The following is a 19,537-nucleotide window of genomic DNA, read 5'->3' as shown; positions in this document are numbered from 1 at the left end:
AATGACTTGGAGGAAAATGAAATGTCCAGTGTATGCACTGAATAATGAATGTGTGTACTGCTTGTCACAAAGATATAATTCTTCACCAATGAGGAGAAGGCATTTTAATAAGAGTTCATTTCATTTCTTTTTTTTTTTATTTCCTAAGGCTCCACACTTGTTTAATCATAACACACAACAGTGATGTTTTGACACTATAGGCTTTCATTTTAATGCTGTTGTACATAAGAAAAAAAGAGAAAAAAAAAATCCCTTTCCTCCAGCGTTATTTGTCTCCATTTCTTGCCGCTTCACACGGTGGATGGGAAAAGTGAGGTGGCAATAAAAAGAAAGACAAAACACTGACTGTAAGTTTGATCAAGCTGTGTGTGTGTGGGGGGGGGGGGACAGCTACACAGTAGAGTCCCATGTTGCTGCTGCATTTATTCTTCTTGACATTCAAGTTCTTCACTGTTTCGCGGTAACTTTTAAACCCACACGCGCGCCGCGTCGTCGATCTTCTCTGTGCACGGCGGAATTCGGCACGAATTTCTGACAAGAGAATGAGAAAGGCCTGCGGTGAACGGAGGAACAGCAAAACAAGAGATGAATAACAGCCGTGTGGCGTGACAGCGATAACACACGCCGTATTAATCGCCTTCAGTCGGGTGAGTGCAAGGACCTACGTGCACAAATACAACAAAACATATTTTGGGTGTGTGTGTTTGGGTGCTTGGGTTTAGAGCTTTGAGCTTCCACGGATTCCCTGCCGACTGCCTGAGAAACAAAGATGGAGCACAACAACAGATCCCGTTGTTTTCACCAGGAGTCGTCTGTACAGTATGCAGTATCATACATATTCCGATTAGTGGATCTGGGCAGAAGAGAAGTGAAATTGAATAATGAATACCTTTGAGGCTGTCTCCTTATTTCACTCAGACACATACGCGATTCTGTTTAGGAATCCCTTTCATTGGATCAAGGTCTGTTGAGCCCATAGCAGAAGAAGAGGATCAGTACCAATGTATTCATCAGTCTCTACTCCTCTGATACATATGAGTGCATGCAGGCTTTGTCCCTGCCATGCAGGCCTTAAGAGCCCTGTTGGCTGAATGAAGGAAGATAACGTAGAGCGAGAGAGGGGGGGGGGGAGGCGAAAGACGGAGAGAAAGAGGGTATAAAGATTGGCGGGAGATGGTGAGCGGGGGAACAGAGAGAGAACGAGTGGGATATAAATATTCAGAGAGAAAAGTTTTGCTTGATCAATCACACGCTCCCTGCCTATATGTTGTTTTCTATTTACGCACACACACACATAGAGGACGGGAGAGCGGGTTGTGACGACAGCGCTCCTGTTTCGAGTGCTCTCGGTGTTCTCTTATTGACTGGCGACTCCGGGGAGCAAAACTAATTTAGCTGCCGGGCAAACAGGCATGTGTGTGTGTGTGTGTATGTGTGTGTGTGTGTGTGTTTGTGCCATTTTGTGATTGTGTGTGAGCGCAGAGTTCACACACGCCATGTATTTTGTGAGCACACGTGGATGAATTAAGAGTGTACATGAATGTAACGGCTGTTTGTGACTGTCTGTCGGAGAGTGTGTGGACGACAGATTCAGCTCGAGTGGTCCTGTAGTTGACAGTTAACTGCCCGCGGTGTTCACGGCCACGATTCCAGGAGAAAAAGAAGGAATAAATGGAGGATATAAACAGGATGAAACAGCGCCTGGAGCAAAAAATGTGCAAGAAAAGACAAGAGCGAGGTTAAAATAGAAATGAATGGTTACATGTTGAGAACATTGGGCTTGATGGGTAAGGCCAGACCAGGATAATCATGGACAATCATGTCCGTCAGTGTGTGTGTGTGTGTGTGTGTGTGTGTGCGTGTGTGAGACAGCCTTTTTTTTTCTCCCTTACCCATTACAGTGAGGTGTGCCCTTGCCTCCGCAGGTTTAGCAGTGCTGTTGCTAAGCGACGCCTCACAAACATACAACCCCGTGGCGGAGGAGTTCGGGGCAGGGATAATAAGCCGACGCCCACTGGCCAGACGACGGCCATCGCGTCTCCATGACACCACGAGGCTGTCAATCGGTCTGAGGGGAGAAGAAGGGCAGAAGAGCAGGAGCCGGGGTGATTCGGAGGGAAAGGGGAAAGAGTGACAGAAGGCAATTACGACATATTAAATCCATCAGTTTATGTGTCAATGAGGCAGGAAATGAATGATGACAGTCTGTGTACCAGAGCAGTCAGCCCTACTCAGCATGAAGGAGCTTTAGTCGGTTACTCTGGATGCTGGAGAAAGGAAATGGGGTTTGATGTATCGTGACATTTTGCTTTTGGATAAACAACATCAGAACAACTTTCTTTTGCGTGTGGTTGTGTTTCTTTCAGACGCCATTAATGCAGCATTGTATCTATTCATGACAGTGCAGCTCAGTTTTGTGGTACATTTTCGTGCAGCACTTCAATTCTTATAAGCAATCTGCATGAAAATGTGTCGTTGATTTAGTGGCTAATTATGTGATCGGCAGTTTGAACTGCGATCCAGATGCATTTTTTATGCATATTTTTAATCTTAAAAGTCATATTGCGGTGATGCAAATACTTGGATGCGACAAGAAATGATAAAATAACATTACAAAACATATTAAAACATTGCTAAGGCTGCAAAAAACTATTTTTGTTGAAAGGTTTAAAGTAATAATGAGGTGTTTGGTTTGTGAAGTCAATGTATTAAGAGTCATTAAACAAACAAACGAATCAGATGGAATGACATAAAACAACCTGTGAAAGAGGCCGCGTGTGAAACACAAACTACTGTCAACGGGAACAAGTGATATTTCCAAAATACATTAGCTTAACAATCATTAACGTCACATTCTCTTGATTTATTATTATTACGCTTTTTATTTCTCGCTAGTTCTTTGGTTTTAATCCCATTATGAATCACTCTGACATGACATTAGACGGCACTAACAAAGGTCATGTTAAGAGATGTGGAGGAGCTGGTAATTAAGCCACATTGAGGTGGATGGCACAATGTTCTGCTGTATTACGAAGAAATGGAAAAGAAGGAAATCATCTCACTTCTGGGCTGATAATGCATTCAGCGACATACTTTCTGTTGCTGTTTTGGATGATATGAGGCTAATTTAGTAAAGGCAATTGAAGACACTGAATATCATTATGTGTAAGAAGTCACATAATACTTTTTCAAAGTGGTGCAACTTGGATGAATGTGCAACCAAATCCACTTAATACGCAGTCCAACTGTAAATAACACAACGGCAGACTTTAAATGCGTTTAGCCTTTTCTTCGGCTACAGTTGGGAGCGCGCAGCTTTCTCTCTCAGATGATACGACTCGAGGTGACAAATTGGATGGAAAAGTAATTAAACTTGCGGCTTGGCTGATATGTCAGAATTGTAATACGCTTACTCAGTGGGTCCTGTCCTGCAACAAAAGAACCCAAAATGTACCCAAAGACAGAAAAAGTGATTTTACAGCCCTTAATACTAGATCGACTGGCACAGCTTGTTTTCAATCAGACTCCTCATTATTTAAGCACTCTAGCAGCACTGCGTTGGTGCATGTGACTGATTAATGGTTCATGGATGTGGATAGGAGATGCTTTTAGACGCCAGCACTGCACTTGATTTCACTGATCATACTTCATCCCAAACTTCAATGGAATAGGTTCTCTCTTGCGGTTCTCCCCTGGGTGCAGAATGATCTCTCTGGAATGAGTATCTTTCAGTGGATTCTCTGATATCAGAAATAGTCCCTGTGGAGGGCAGAAGAGATGCAGGAGTCTCTGAGCTAATTTGTCTACTGTTGTAATACCAGTAGAGTGGGCTGCAAGGACCCAATTACATGGCGTTGAATATGAATTTTAAAAAAGACGGACCTCAACTAAGATAAGATAAAACTGTGTTGTCCTTTATTATCATGAAAATGTGTCTTGCGTCACATATTTCTCAATGTTTATACGCTGCCGCAAAGAATGGTTTCACACCTACTGTAGGTATGTGTCCATCTCCTCTGATGTGTAACATGGTTCAGTGACTTTTCATACCGTTCCTTGAGTGCTACCCAGTGGTCAAGTGCTGGTCAAGTGCTGCTGGGAAACGTCTAAAGGGATTTCAGCTCGAACAGATCAGAGCAGCATGTCTAGCATCGACTCAACGACACAATACAGCAAAAAACTTGAAAGAAATAGTCTGAAGTGAAATTAAATACGGCATTTTAAACAAGCAGAGCCGTCTAGCAAGGAAGGAATTGTTTGTGTGTGTGTGTGTGTGTGTGTGTGTATATTCACCTGGCATTAGCAATGCACTCCAGTGTCACCTCGCTGCTGCCTGCTACCACCGTTGTGTCTTTGGGTCCGATCACAATCGCCGGAGCCACAAGTTCTGACTCAGGATCTGTGACCGAGAGAGAAAACAAGAGCGGCAGTTTAGGCCATTAACCTCACACAGCAGCACGATATCAAACACAAAGCCTCAGACGCTCTTTCACGTGATCACACTCTCTCGTGACAAGTGTCCTTGGTTTTTGACACTGTACGCGTTTAGCCTTTTAACTTGAATTCCTTTAATAACATTAATTCAAACTCTAAATTGGTCTGAAGACTCTCTTGTCAGAAATGTTGGTTGGTTGTTTCCGGCATCCGATTTACGAAATGGCTGCTGTCAAAAGCTCTGTTATAAGCTGTGGTGTATTATTGTAGTATTTCAGTAGTATTGAGTAGTATTTTAAATGTCATGGCTAACCTTTGTCTTGACTGAGACCGTTGTGATGCTGAGATGAATAAAACTGCTAGATGGACCACATTCTCCGCATCTCACAGCCATCTGTGGACCAGTATTCTTCTTCATTTCCTGATTTTCTGTTCATATGTAACAGAAAATGTAGCACCAACATTTCTCTCTTTTTTCCCCACACCATTTATGATGATGATCTTTATTGAATAAAACTATATTTTAATTGTCAAGACAAATCCATGTTGTGATCAAAACATACAGTGTGACAATAGAAGCCATGTTTTGGCCACGCAGAAAGACTTCAACGGTCGCACTGGTGCGCCTGACATTGAGCAGGTCTGTCTCTCTGTGTGTGTGTGTGTGTGTGTGTGTGTGTGTGTGTGTGTGTGTGTGTGTGCGCCCTGAACTCCTCATTGAGGAACATAATAGCCTTAAAACATCCCAATGATTCAAAATCAAGACAGAAAAAGAAAGAAAGAAAACGATTTACTCCAACTAAAAAACAAACTAATATGTATGGTAACACTTATAATGCATTATAATGCAAAAGGTGCACCGAAATGATGTGCTGGTGCACCGAAAAAGTTAGATGCAGCAGTGAAACCAATGTAAACAGTTAGTGTGGAGCCCTGAGAGAGGATAACAGTGACTGACAGTGTTTGACTAAAACCAAAGAGAAATGAAACTCTACATTTATTTCCACTTCTTCTAAAGTGCTGCTGTCTTTTATCCCAGAAATATTATCAATCGTACACACACACACACAACAATTCTCTCTTATAAACAATATCACTCTTTGTCAAAGACGCCACTGCTCTGTCTGAAAGACATTACCATACAGGGTATAATGATGTATTGGAGACAGTATGATGGTGTGTGTGTGTGTGTGTGTGAGTTACAATGATAGTGTTTGGAGAATACAGTGGTTAGAGAGTACAGTGGTGCGAGTATGTGAAGAATGATTTATGCCCTAAAAGGTGTGTAGGAGAGTATAGTGTGTGTGGGCACGACTATGATTGTGTGTGTGTGTTTGTGTGAGTATGATTCATGGTGGCTATAGCCTCTCATAAGAAAAGGACACTCGAGGATTGTTATCAGTTTGAAATGTGTTCAGCAAATCTGCTCAGCAAAGTAGTATAAAAACAGTAGAATACGCCAAAGGAAAATAAAAAGTTGAGCAATGTTTTTACCGGATGCAAGAAGCCTTCTATTATGAACATCGTTAGGCTTCCCATGGATAGGCTGTACAACCGATGAATAAGGGAGGAGTAGGGACGAGGAATGAACAGGCCGGGGCTGATAAGGGGGTCGGGGTGTAAGGAAGAGGAGTATGGAGGGAAGGCAGGGGGAGGCGAGGAGCAGCTTTGATCTCCCCTTTGATGGGAACGAGGAGAAGGTGGTAATTAGCTCGCTGCTTTTTATTCCTCCCTCTCATTCTCTCTCTCTTCGTCATTTTTTTTTCCAATCGGAGAGAAAGAGCTGAAAAGCCATATCCCCCTGTCACATGAAATAAGACACGCGGGATCATGAAGACAGCACACACACACACACTCTGTACACAAAACCCTGCTATCTTGCACGATGCGTGTTGCAGTTTCAGCGGTTTGGAGTCGGAGACGTATTGATAGGTTGCAGCGGAGAGCGGGTGGAAGATACGCAGAGACAGCGGGAGGGAGGACAGGAAGAGGTAGACATAGAGAGAGAGCAAGAGGAGACTGTCCATCAGCCGGCTGCTCCGAAAAGCAGAGGTCATGCTGGGAGTAGTAGCCATCAGCGGAGCCTTAATGGCAGCGGCGACCGGCGATAACGAGCAGAGGGAGACGTGAACCCAACCTGTTAACTTGGGCGTAGAGTCTGAGGGGAGCCGACCGACAAATCAGAACAGCAGGAGCACTGATATGACACGGGAGGACAAGAGGACAAGGAGGGAAGAGAAAAGGGCTCGGAGGAGACGGATGGAGTGGATATGTAGATGGGGGCGACCGTGCAGATGGTCTTCTTCTTCCTGGAGCGACAGACGTGATGTTAGACGTAGAGGGGGAAGCAAAGTGCCATATGGTTGTGTGATCTACGCTCCTCTTTTCTCTCTGTCAGCGAGTCTAACGTCCTCGTTCTCTGGGGAGAGCTCCATCATCTCATCGCATCCGTATCGCTCATTCCCTGCTGCCTATCTTCCCTCCTTCATTCCCCATCATCCTCTTATCTCCTCCTTTTGTTGTTTCAACAGGGATTATTAAATTAATCTTCCTCAACCAGGATAAATATTCGAACTGGCAGACAATGTTAGTTTGTGTGTGTGCGTGCAAGCTGTGGCAGCTAAAAGGCTCCCTGTAAAGATTCGACAAAGAGAGTCCAGAAGTTGAATCTAACTCTATTGGATTCCTCATTTAGCAAATGAGAAACACCATGTGGCAGAGAGGGGGAGAGGAGGAGTGATGGAGGGAAGGAGGGCGGCAAAATAAACAAAACGCAGGGAGGGTTGTAGTAGAACAAAGCAATATCAGAACGACATCTTGGAGCTCTGAAAAGCTTCATGAAAGAGAGAGGGATGATAAAAAACCGCTGTTGAAGCGGTTACAACGTAAATCAAAGGAGATGTGGATAGGGGCTCAAAGCATACATTCTGTGTGTGTCAACACTATAGTTTAGCACCAGAGAGAAACTGACTCATTGCAACGTTACAATGCTCTCGTCAGTGCAATCGCAGCTGATTGACAGTTAAGCACTGCAGAGGTGACACAGCTGTGTGGGAGTGTGTGTGTGTGTGTGTGTGTGTGTGTGTGTGGTCGTCAGATGGAAGCAGAAACCTCCTAAATTAAATCAAAGATGGGAATGATCAAAAAACCGGGGCTTGTTAAAAGGATTGGTGCAGCTTTAGGGCAGGAAAGAGATAAAGATGGATAAATAGAGAGCGAGAGATGAAAGGCTATTCCATCCACAGATTAGAATGTAATCCCTCTTCAAATGGATTCTCTCAGATTACAGCTTGTTCTCCTATTAAACCTGTCAGTCACTCCACACTCCCTATTGTGTCAGTGAGTCAGTCAGTGTGTGTGCGTGCGATCTTTCTATGGCTGGAGATCTGTGTGTTTTAAGCCTTTCAAACAAATATCTGCAGAGACCTGGAGAGCAGAGGGACTGGCTGAGGGGTTAACACACACACACACACACACACACACACACACACACACACACACACACACACACACACACACACACACACACACACACACACACACACACACACACACACACACACACACACGAGGAGGCTGGAGTTAGCTGACTGTGTATTAATAGAGTTGTCATATACGTGTCTGCAGGGTTCAAAGCCAAACAACACATATCACACTGAGACGACATACACAAGAGAGAGAGGACGAGTGTGAGGGAAGGAAAGAGGGCGAGATTTGAAGAGAGAGAGAGAGCACAGAGAAGGAAGGAAAGCTGGAAACAAGCGCTTAAAGAAACCGGAGAGCATTTAGAAGGAAATAACATTTTAAAGAGTATTTTTGAGGGTAAATGTAAATAAATAAAGAGGAGAAAGTGACCGTTTGCTGATCTGTCTTGCGAATACTGCATGTGTGTGTGTGTGTGTGTGAGAGAGAGAGAGAGTGGGGTGAGTGTTTGTGCGTGTCACTGCACTCATTATTGCTGCATGCTGACAGCTAAGTGTCACCGTCTGACTACACTTGCCTTAGAATGCCAAGATGAAACCACAAGCCAAGACTTGCCCCCCCCCCCCACACACACACAGACACATATAAAGCCACACCACACCAAGAGTAGAAGATCCAAGCCCCAAGAGGAGACAGGCACAGACAATGGGAAGCAGTGAGAGGAGCGAGAAAGATGCCCGATTTAAAATATTCATCTCTTCCTTCAGCTGCCAAATGCTCCATCTATCTCTGTCATCGGGCCACATAAGTGATGGAGGGCGGATGTGGGGAGACGGAAAAGAAAGAGAAGAAGAAGAAGAAGAAGCGGGAAACATGTAGCAGTAATGGAGAGGCAGCGTGGGAGTTGAGCTCTCGGGAGAGCTCAATGATTATCATTTGATTAATTTCGAGTATTATATCAGTTGCGTTTGTTTTGGGGAGCTGCTTGACAAAACCCACAATGACATAATGAGGTAACATTTCATCATCACCATACTGGAATAAGGGCATGTGCGATTGCTTCATGCTCGCAAACTTGTTTTGGTTCAGTGAAGAAAAGTAAAACTTAACTATTTTTATCCCCCATCAATTCTGCAAATCAACAACACACGACAGCGGCTCATGGGATTAATTCTGACATGAAAAGAGAAAAATAAGGCACTCAAGCGTTCACAAAGAGTTTGTACTAGAACTACGTCGTCCATGAAGGAACATTATTCGAGGGCTCAAGCACTCTGTGTTCTCTGTAACTCAGTGTTTGCATATCAGCAGAGAGAAACTCTCGTGGCATTTCTCAGCACTCTGGCCCGGTCTGTTTCTGCTTGAAATGTGAGAAACGCTGGCACCTCGGTGATCGACGCTCAAGTGCTGCTGTGGGGAAAATGAGTTAGCATGCGTGTAGCAGACAGAATGTTTCCCAAAGAAGTGGAAGAAAAGTGAAGTTGGACCAGGCAGTCAGATTTGAGTCTGCCACCACGTGTAACACGGACTACTCTTCCCACTGCAATATCCGAAGACGCGTCGCTGTTGTCCTCGGCCTTTTTGCTCTCTAAAAGCTACGCCGACACCAGTACTGCTGCTGCTGTTCATACAGAATTTGGCCCGACTGTATTTTCAAATCCCAAAACTGTTCATACACAAGCACGGAACTGGAAACCTGCGGCGTGTGCAGAACGCAGCATTGTCATTGCCGAGTACTTTACGAAGGAAGGAGGAAGCTCTTTAGAAAGCTCTTCAGAAAAGACGCCTTTCTCTTCGCCATGGCAGCGAACCACTCCGAAAGGAGTCGCAGGCGTCATAGGAACAGCCTCCGCACCATTGCATTGATCGAATGACACAGACAGGCGATATGTTGAATTCATACATGTGGTGCAATATGTTTTTGTATTTGATTAGGCACGAATGAGACGGACAGAACATGATAAGGGTCGATGTAAGCACTGAAATCAAGTTTATTATTATCTTAGTTGTGGTGAGAACCGGGACATTTTAGTGTTTTACGATATTTGTGGGGACTCGAGACACCTAGCTTAAAAATGGGACAACTCTGGACAAACCGGGACGCTTTGTTCGCATCAGATGTTCTGAGGAATTGGTTTATATACGATTCCATTGAATGACATCATATCATCACACTGCATTGTTGCCCAGCCCGAGGCTGACCTTGAGGTTGGAAGTGTGCCGCGGTAGGTTTTTCTGACTGGCAACGAGGCAGAAACTGTGAAACTACGCTGGTGGAACATCTTTTACAGCTTGTGCCCACCACCACTGCCAATACGACATGCAGCAAAGCATTTAGCTGAGCAGCCCTCAGCTCGAGTGAAGGGTCACAGCAATGTTTATTTCTCTCTTTCGATAGAGAGGGAGAGAGAGGAAGAGAAGGGGAAGATAATGTAAATGTCAATGGCTTCCTTACCTGTTGACCCGCGGTTCTTCTTGCCAACTGTCCATCAGCCGGAGAGAATGGGATGAAGAGCAGTGGGACAAAAGGGGAGACGGGGAAAGAGGAAAACAGGAGATACGTAATTTAGATTTCGAGTGGTTCCTCGGGGTTCAGCAAAATGACACATTTAGCTAATACTTTTTTTTTTAAAGCACAAGAAAATACAGGCTTCCACAAATCGACAACTCTGAGGCGTCTCAGAGTTGAGAAGGCGCTCAGGAAAAGGAGACTCTTCTGAGGAGAAAACAAGAAATACAGACAGAGAGCAAGATATGGATGAGAGGGAGGAAGAGACAGAGAGAAAGAGGGAACGGCATGTTATCACGGAGTCCACAGGAAGACGAGCTGTTTGCAGCCCATCCATCAACTGCCAGCCACCGAATTTTGTCTCGCTCATTCACTCTTTTCTTCTCCCCCTTTATCTTCCCCCCCTCTGCCTTTCTCCCTGTATCTGTCTGGAGTCTGGAGGTGGCAAGACTGTAGGCTGCGAGAAAATGACGGCATTGGCATTCTACTGGCAGAGAAATCTACAGTCAGCATTCATCTATCAATACACTACCCCGCCACGCCGCTATTCAGCCGCTCACACGCTCACTCAACTCTTGGCTGTGTGTTTGTGCGTATATGTGTGTTTAGATTCCGAGAGTGTGTGAGTGGGTGTGTGTGGCGAAAAATGTGTGTCAAGGGCCGAATTTAGATTCTGACGTATCCCATCAGCATCAAGTTCTTTCAGCCGATTCAATAGATGCGCACACACAAACACGCACGCACACACACACACACACACACACACACACACACACACACACACACACACGCACACACACACACACACACACACACACACACAAACACACACAGGGTATGGGGCAAGTGATGAAGAGTGAGCAAGCAAGCTGACGAGAAAGAAAAACAAAAGCAGCAAACGTACTGAAAGAAAGCGGAGGGAGGGGGGGGGATGAGAAGTTTATTTCTGCTCAAAATAAAGATGATTCTGTTGTGAACAAGGGTTGTTCTGGAAACTCAGGACTTCTTGGTATCAACTGAAACGTGTCCAGAGCGCATCAGAAATCGAGTGCTCAAAGTCGGCATTAAAGGTCGGATGAATAGCTTGTTTTAATCAGATCATATCTGTTTAAAATCAAAATCCTGCCCCTTTAAGACTTCATTTCGACAACGCTCTCTATTTACCGAAATGATGATTAAACATAGCGCCGCTTGTTCCTAATACTGGAGGTCCTGGTCCAAAACTATGAAGTGTCTAACGCTAAATCATCCTCATGATGCGAGTGAAAGTTTAACCGGGAGAATGCGACTCCTGAAATTGATGTGAGGCGATCCACTAGAGAGAGTGGACTCGCCAGAAACACTCGGCTCAGATGACGCTGGTGCGCAGGTAAGCGCTCATACCGTTCTCTACAGATCAAGGCACGGACCCACTGTAAACACAGCCGTTTAACTAGAGCACAGTGTGTGCTGTTAATGAGCAGTGTTGGGAAGACTATTATTTTTGGAGAGTCTAAAAAGAGGGTCAGCGCACACACACACACACACACACAATTGCCCACTGACACACAAACAGAAAGGCTGTGGTCTCGGGGGCATGCCATCCTGCGAGTGTATTCAAATGATGTGTCACATTGAGTCATCTTCAGTTCCAAACGGGCACAGGGGAACAATGGGGACGTCAGGGGACAGCAGAGCGAGCGTGAGCTGGAGCGGTTGTGTGTGCTCACACGAGCCGAGTCCGCTCGACACATTCTCCGGTGACTTTCACTTCCCTCATTGTTGCGGAAAACGCCTCGTATCATTTGTTGTCTTAATCGATGTGTTTATCGATGTGCGCTTCACTGCAGAGAGAAGGGCGGCAGTGCAGGCCGATGATAACGCTCAGCCCTCTATTCGTGTCAAATACGAGTGGTGCTTTTCATAGACATCAATAAAAAGAAGGGAAAGGATGCGATCGAGAACAGTGAGATGCCAGCACACAGTTAACACCGGGTGAAAGAAATGTTCAAATAAATCATCCAAAAAGGTATAACAAGCACAACTTAAAATCAGGTGGTTGTCTTCAGCAGAAACAGTGTGAGCAGATCAAACTGGGAGACGGTTCCAAAGCTAAACTGCCAGTACAGCAAACGCTCCATCACCCTTTGACCTTAACCTGGACTCTGGAACAGCTAGCAGGCCTGACTAGGATTCTATTTGTCCAGTAATCTGGAGTACTCTTATTTTGACATTTGTTTGAGTGAGAGAAGGTCCTGAATCTTGGTCCAGTTTTGCAGCAAATGTAAATTATTTACTTATCAACAAACAATTCAGTTCTTGTCTATTATATAATATTTCTAATGATTGTGCCAATGTTTTTGTGTTTTGTCCAAAGTTAAGCTTGGTATTTGGGATAAGGAGACAGAGGCTGGACTTGATCACGGAGTCGCTCAGTGCCGACGATAACCACCTCTGTTTTGTCAGCGTCCGACTCCAAAAAGCGTCGTGACATCTGGTCTCTCACATCAGCTGTGCAGCTCTGTAGTGTGTCCAGCTCGCTGCATTTAATGGAGGTACATGACTATAACTGGACACGAAACATGGCCACTCCTCAGCGTCGCGGTTGATCGAAGGTGATGTGTTTTAAAATACAGTCTGAGGTGATGTGAACGTATTAGCGTGTGCCTCAGTGTGTCTCGGGCCTTGAGTATGATTCGTATTCATGGCTTCAGCCATTGGGCACTCAGCTGCCTGAAGGGCCGAGAGACAAGCAGGTCACCGTGTCCTCTGTCTGCTGTGTTTGTGTGCGTACAGCAGGGAATAAGTACAGTATCAGAGCGTGCTGTACTTTCCACGTGTTTAAATGCTGCTGTTGCTATGTGTGTCATGTCTCGCTGTGTTACCATCCCAGCTGAGCTGTGCCTCAGGTGACTTACCTATTTGCTGCAGCACCCCCATACCCTCCATGACTCCCCCCCCCCCCCCCCCCCGTCCACCTCTCGACACACAACCATTCCTTGCTTCCTTTCCCATCTACATACAACCAGACACCACTTTGCCTTCGGTGACAATCTAGTCTCCTGTTTAGCCTCGCTTCGTTCTCCACATCCGCTGTCACACTTCCCCGAGTCAAAGGATACTTTCTTTTTTTAGCAACGCATTTCTCTCTCTCTCTCTCTCTCTCTCTCTCTCTCTCGGCTGTTTTACCAGAGTTCAACCCCCCCCCCCAAAACCCCCCTTACCATTCCAATTTACCCTGTCAATCTCACTCTGCCTTCACTCTGCTCCTTTATCTTGCTCTAAAACACACACTGACACACACCTATTTGATATTCATATCAATGTCCATACGAATGCAACACTCCAATTTCCAATCCCGACACATTCAGAGACAAAAGCACAAGGACGCGTGGACCCCGTCTACACACACACACACACAGTAGTGTTTGGTGAAATAATAAGCCGGCTGGAGAGTTGACCTGAGACCTCGGAGAAACTCCCGACGGACCCAGTATCCGTATTTTTCCTCTCGTTTCCCCCAGCAGTCCCACTTTGTAAAACGGACCAGAATTACCAGGGTTACGTGTTACATCGCAGCGTTTCCACAACCCTACGCTCTGCTCATCCGGCCCATCCATTGCTCAGATTCTCCTTCTCTCTGTAAATGTGGACTCTGGGAAGGTTACATCTTCCTGCAGTCTGCCTGTCTGTAGCAAAACACCAGCACCAGCTGACCTTTCCAATTAACCATGTCAGTCATGCCCACACACACACACACACACAGCCCAGTCTCCCATACACATGCAGGTAAAAGTTGGTGTCAATTATCCTTGTTTAGAATCCCAAATGTCACCAGGTTTTGACATTCTCTTTGCTCACTGTCAGAAAAAAAAGAAAAGTGAGCTTATCCCCCCCCGCCTTTCTTCCTCCTCTTCCTTTTTCTCTACATAATTTGTCCTCTCCTCTCTTCTCTTCTCATCGCCTCTCTCCAGACTTCAGGTTTGTTTGTGCCCAAACAGATGCCTGCACTCGAGATAAAACCCCCAGCGATCCCTTGTTAAACATTACCTCTTATCACCTGAAGAGTCACACAAAGAGCACACGAAGGAGACGGTGAATAAAACAGAGCCATTGAAATTGATTTAAAAAAAAAAGAAAAACCTTAAAAAGAAACACTAGAAGTACATGGGAAATGTAAAATCATAACATGAGTGCCATGTGTCATTACATGGCACTCTCAGTGGGAAATAAATGTAAATGTTGAATTCATAGTGTGAGCCTAATGATGGCACGGAAAGAAGAGAAATCATTTCAGCAGAAGAGTGCCGCTTCCGCAAGTCCTCTGATAAGAGACAGAGAGAAAAACATAGCAAGCCTCTGATCTTGCAGAAATATTAAAAGGAGCGAGAGAGAGAGAGCGAGAGAGAGAGAGAGAGAGCGAGAGGATGTGAGGGATGAAAGACACGGGGAAGACATGGGAAAGCTGAAGCAAGAAGGCGGGGATTTAAAAGGCAGTGATGTGGTGCTGCTGTGTGTCTACCACCTCCGGCTGAAATACCAGATGGAGAAGGGACCGGGACAGACAAGAAAGAGGAGATGCATCATGACTAAATCAGGTCGTTTCCTCGTCTTCATCCAGTATGCTGCAGGGTACTGCCTCATCTCACTCTCCTCCTTCACTGTCAGCAACCCATCACAGAACTCACGGTTCGGATAGTGTCGCGGTTTCGAGTCACGGATCGGATAAGCACGGAAAATATCACTTTTAGAAATCTTTTTTTTTTGTTTTTGGCTTGATTGCCAATCATCGACGAGCCATATCATCGGCTGATGCAGACCGTGTTTGTTGTTAAAAAAAAATATAAATTTAACCGCCCTGAAAGTCAGTGAAAAGGTCAAAAAATCTCATGTTATCCTTCTAGTTCGTCGTTATAGTCGTCTATAGTGGTTACCCTCTGTATGGATCACGGACCAACTACGGTCCGCTACGCCACTACTCTCCACTCCTTATCTCTTTTCTAAAAAGAGTTGAAGTACGGGGTCTAAGAGACCCTCGGCTCAAGTAAATAAGCCTCACATATAAGAGGATGCGGAATTTGAAGTGCCTCCTTTAGAAACAAGTGTTTTTCCAGTTAAGCCTTCGCTGCTCCCTGCATGGCTGCTGCTTTAGACACCAGTCCATTCATTTACACACAGCATGGCAGCGGCGTCTGCAGGAAGGTGTCAGATCAATGGAGGGCAACATGTCCGGGTTTCTTTGGGCACTTCTTTAAGACATTCGCTTAGAAACTCTCAGAAAGTCTTTGGAGTGGAGCAACAAATGTGACTATTATACGAAGAATTTAGAGAATCCCCTTTGGGAAACTCTCTCTCGAAAAAAACCCACATTATATTATATCAAAGTATTCACACACAAGAATACAATATATTCTTAAGAGCTGCAAGTTAGGATTATTTCTAGAACCAACGTTTACAAACCGACTAATCAGACACCAAAGCCAGCATAATGCTACTGCTAATATCGACATTCCATCTCAGACTCACTTTCCAAAACTGACATTTCACCATCAGTTTCACAACCAACCAATGCCAACGCTTGTCTGACGTGCCTAAAACTGATGTGGAACAGTCGGTGAACAGTCTTTGAAGCCAGAAAGAGGCAAGTGCATATTGAACCTTGCTAATTTGTACTGCAGTTTAAAGGAAAAAGGGAAAGAAACAAAGTGAAAACATTACATTTAGAAGAGGTGTCCAACTCGGTCCTAACAGTCACCGTGGCCAACCCATTTTTAGAATCTGATCAACAGTAATGTGGCGCGAGCGATTACTCGTCAGATAATTGTACAAAGTGTCATCAAAACTTCCTGGAGGAAACTCCCCTGTCCTCCAGGTGACTCCATCAGATTGCTTTTTTTTTCACGTTAGACCAATTGTTCAAAATGATATCATGCAGAAGAATCCTCACATTAGAGAGGCCGATATTCCGACAGCAATTAAATGGCCTAATACAGGAAATAGAAACAGATCGGCCAATCATCTGATAATTATCTAAACGTCCTGCAGTATCTCACTCGCAAATAATTTCTGTTTACCTGAATGCTCATCTCGTTTACTGCTTATGAGAGGATATTCATTCTGCGTGTTCCCCTGCTGCTGGGACAAACAACAGCTCACGTGCACGCTGACTGACGCAGTGTCTGTGCGTATCAGCGTTTGCGTGGCCGTGTCTTTACGGCCATGAATATATGTAACGCGATCGCTCATGTGGGCAAGAACGGTTTGGGTCTCTGTCAGAATAATGGCTCAGCTGATTAAGTGGCTCAGAGATCGATTGGTCGGGTCTGGCTGTTAACAGATTCATTAGAACAGTGATAGATCAGTGAGATCTGGCTGCAGCTGTTCCGCCTGACTCCGGACAGCACGGCCTGGTAATGGACATCATCCGTCTGTCTGTGGATCACAATGTGTTGCCATGCACACACACACACACACACACACACACTGCTGTATGTGCGTCGTATACGCGGACGCTACACACATCTCTTTTCTTCAATCACCTCAAACAACCAGGCGGGGGAGAAGGGAGTGGCGGCGAGGTAAGTCTGGATGAGGAAGAAGGCGGAGAAGGGCGGAAACTATTTTGGGATTAAAGGCCCTGTTGATCTATTCCTGCTTTCAGCATCCTCTCTCAATCTTCAACTTTTACACTCTGCCTCTCTTTCTTTCTTCCCGTCTATCTCTATCGTCCTCAAAGCTTTCCCAGCGCTGCACTTGCTCACGGCTCATCTCCTTTTGTTTGACTTCCTGGTACCCGATCCCGCTCTGTCCTCATCTTGCTTTTTTTTTTGTTATCTCTTCTTCTTCCACAAATCTTTTGCGAGTACTTTGTTCTGCCCTGGAACTCAGCTAAAACCACTGCCTAACGTTGAGACTGATAGCGCAGGGGACGAGAGGACACACACACACAGCCATACAGAAGTGTGTGTGTGTGAGAGTTTGTAAATGGGTGTGAAACGTGGCTTCATTTTAGCGAGACTTTAACAAATGATGACAGTCCAGTGAAAACTAAAGCACCACCCACGCAGTCCTTCAGACCGTGGTGTCAGTGCAACAGCTAATGAACAAATGGGACGTCTGTGTGCTCGTGTTAGACTGGGAACTTAATTTGTTCGTAGATGTGAATGTGTTATTGGTGCGAGAATGAGACACATTACTGGCTCTATGAACCTCAATATGCACAACTTGTTTACGCCATGTTTGATTGAAGGTCGAACTTCATTCTGTACCTTGACGGTGAGACGGTCAAACGTTTGCTGGACTGTCAACCTCAATCACCATACTGCATGTTTCTGTTTGTATACTCTTCTGTATCGAGACGTATATAGATTTAGTGGTTTTACTTACTTGTGATATGAGATGCAATATCATCTGGAACCTGGTTGTTACAATATCAAGGTATATCTTATGAAGCGTCTTATTTTCTAGGTCTTAAATGATGCTTTGCAGGTAATTGTGTGACCTTGTTTGTGTAAATCTGATGGGTTTCTTGTTGATTAGCTGTGCTTCTGCTGAAATAGCTGATCAGACTCCCATTAGCTCGTAGATGAGTATGCTTGTCCGTGTTTCTTCCCCTGGTGTGTCACACTTGGTGGAAAACAGGGTTCGTAAAAAGTGAAACCGTCACAGTGTTACTGTTACTTCTTTTTAATGTCTGTTAGTTGCTCTCAAACCAGAGCTGGTGATTAAAGAACAGTGGAAGAGTTTTATTTTGTGGGAGTGTTTGAGTTTTGCTCATTAACTAGCTTTACAGTTTGCCTCTCATTGTCACACACTGATGGAGGAATAAATGAGGTTCGGTGTGTTGCTCAAGGACACTGAAACATGCAGAGAGGAGGAGTGAGCCCTGCGATTAGTGGACAACGTGCTCTGCCTCCTGAGGCACAACGAAACACTTTCTCCACTGAATTTCCATAAAATGTAAATGTGAAAACATATTGCTAAGTGAAGCAACCGACGACACCATCACCTCGCTCTCTTTGCCTCCTCCCTCCGGCCTCTGAACATAATCCTCCTTCCTCAGCACCTCATCATCTCCCCTCCTATTTTCCTTTATCTCCCTCCTGTTCCACCAATCCAATCTCTCCCCATCATTCACCAGCTCTGCCCCCCCCCTAAATCTCTCTTTCACTTCTGTTGCTTCAAATTAACATCTGCTGAATGGCCTGCTGCTCCAATAACCTGTTACGCCCAGCAGGAAGCTCTGACACACAGAGACAATCAGTGTGTTCGCATGCACAATAATATTTCATTTATATTCGGGATACTCTGAAAACTGTTTATAAAAAGCCTGAATATAGCCAGTGTGTGCTGATTCAAGCTGGCACATGAACAGCACATCCCGTCGGGTCGCTCGGTTTGGAGTCGTGAAGCCTCGCGTGCTCTCGCACAGCGATGAGCATCAGAATGAAGCACCTGAACACAGTGGGGAAACTAAAACGTCTGTCTCCATGTACGCAGCGTCCAACATGAGGCTTTAGCTGCAATGAAACTCCTATTCCCAATACTACTGTTCACTCACACACACAGACTTGGGTTGCTCCCTTTTAGACAATGCTGGTTCACACTATGCTCACACACAGAATCGACTGGAGCTCCTCAACCTCTGCTCCTTCATTGATTCTTAACTTGTCCCATCCAGTCTGTGACTGTTGGCCTCCTTCCTCTCCCACCGGAGACCTTTCTCACTACCGGCCTTCTTTCGGCCTGTTGAGTATATTATTCGGATTTGAAGACGGTTTAAGTGGCCGCGCGACTGCGAAATGCTCCGTCAAAGCCTTCTACACGGGCATCCGTCTTAATCTCTTCCATCATGCTGTAAAACACGCATGCAATTAAATCCATAACTCGGTGTAACAAGTAGAGCATACACACACGCATATAGCCACACACAGATTGCTTGTCATGCTGACAGAGACAGTCCATCCTTGCATCACTCCGTCTCTCTGTCCGTACGACGGGGTTGTAATTATAAAACCACAGAGGAGCCTCATCACACTGAGAGAGGAAGACAGAAGGGACTGAGACAGAGAGAGGAGACGGGGATCAACAGAGGCGAGTCTGATCCCTTTGCAACTGACATATTGAATATAATAATGTGTGTGGTGTGTGTGTTCCACGTCCGTAGACTTTAAGCGACCAGACTTCCGATAC

The 19,537-nt window shown here is 45.2% G+C and overlaps 1 protein-coding gene across 1 annotated transcript in view; it reads right to left on the bottom strand.

Annotated features, from left to right (window-relative positions):
- The window catches only part of LOC306784047 (protein sidekick-1-like), a gene marked incomplete at its 5' end in the record, with an annotated part of 201,815 nt that overhangs the window by 75,542 nt on the left and 106,736 nt on the right, over window positions 1-19,537 (bottom strand). The window contains 3 exons of the mRNA XM_079277863.1: window positions 1,893-2,068; window positions 4,294-4,399; window positions 10,313-10,339. Coding sequence (XP_079133989.1) covers window positions 1,893-2,068; window positions 4,294-4,399; window positions 10,313-10,339 — 309 coding nt within the window. The remainder of the gene's footprint in view (window positions 1-1,892; window positions 2,069-4,293; window positions 4,400-10,312; window positions 10,340-19,537) is intronic.

This window comes from Melanostigma gelatinosum (assembly GCF_949748355.1).
Source record: "Melanostigma gelatinosum genome assembly, chromosome: 11".
NCBI classification, from domain to species: Eukaryota; Metazoa; Chordata; class Actinopteri; order Perciformes; family Zoarcidae; genus Melanostigma; species Melanostigma gelatinosum.
The sequence above is the reverse complement of the archived record's forward strand: the minus strand, read 5'-3'. Positions and strand labels throughout refer to the sequence as shown.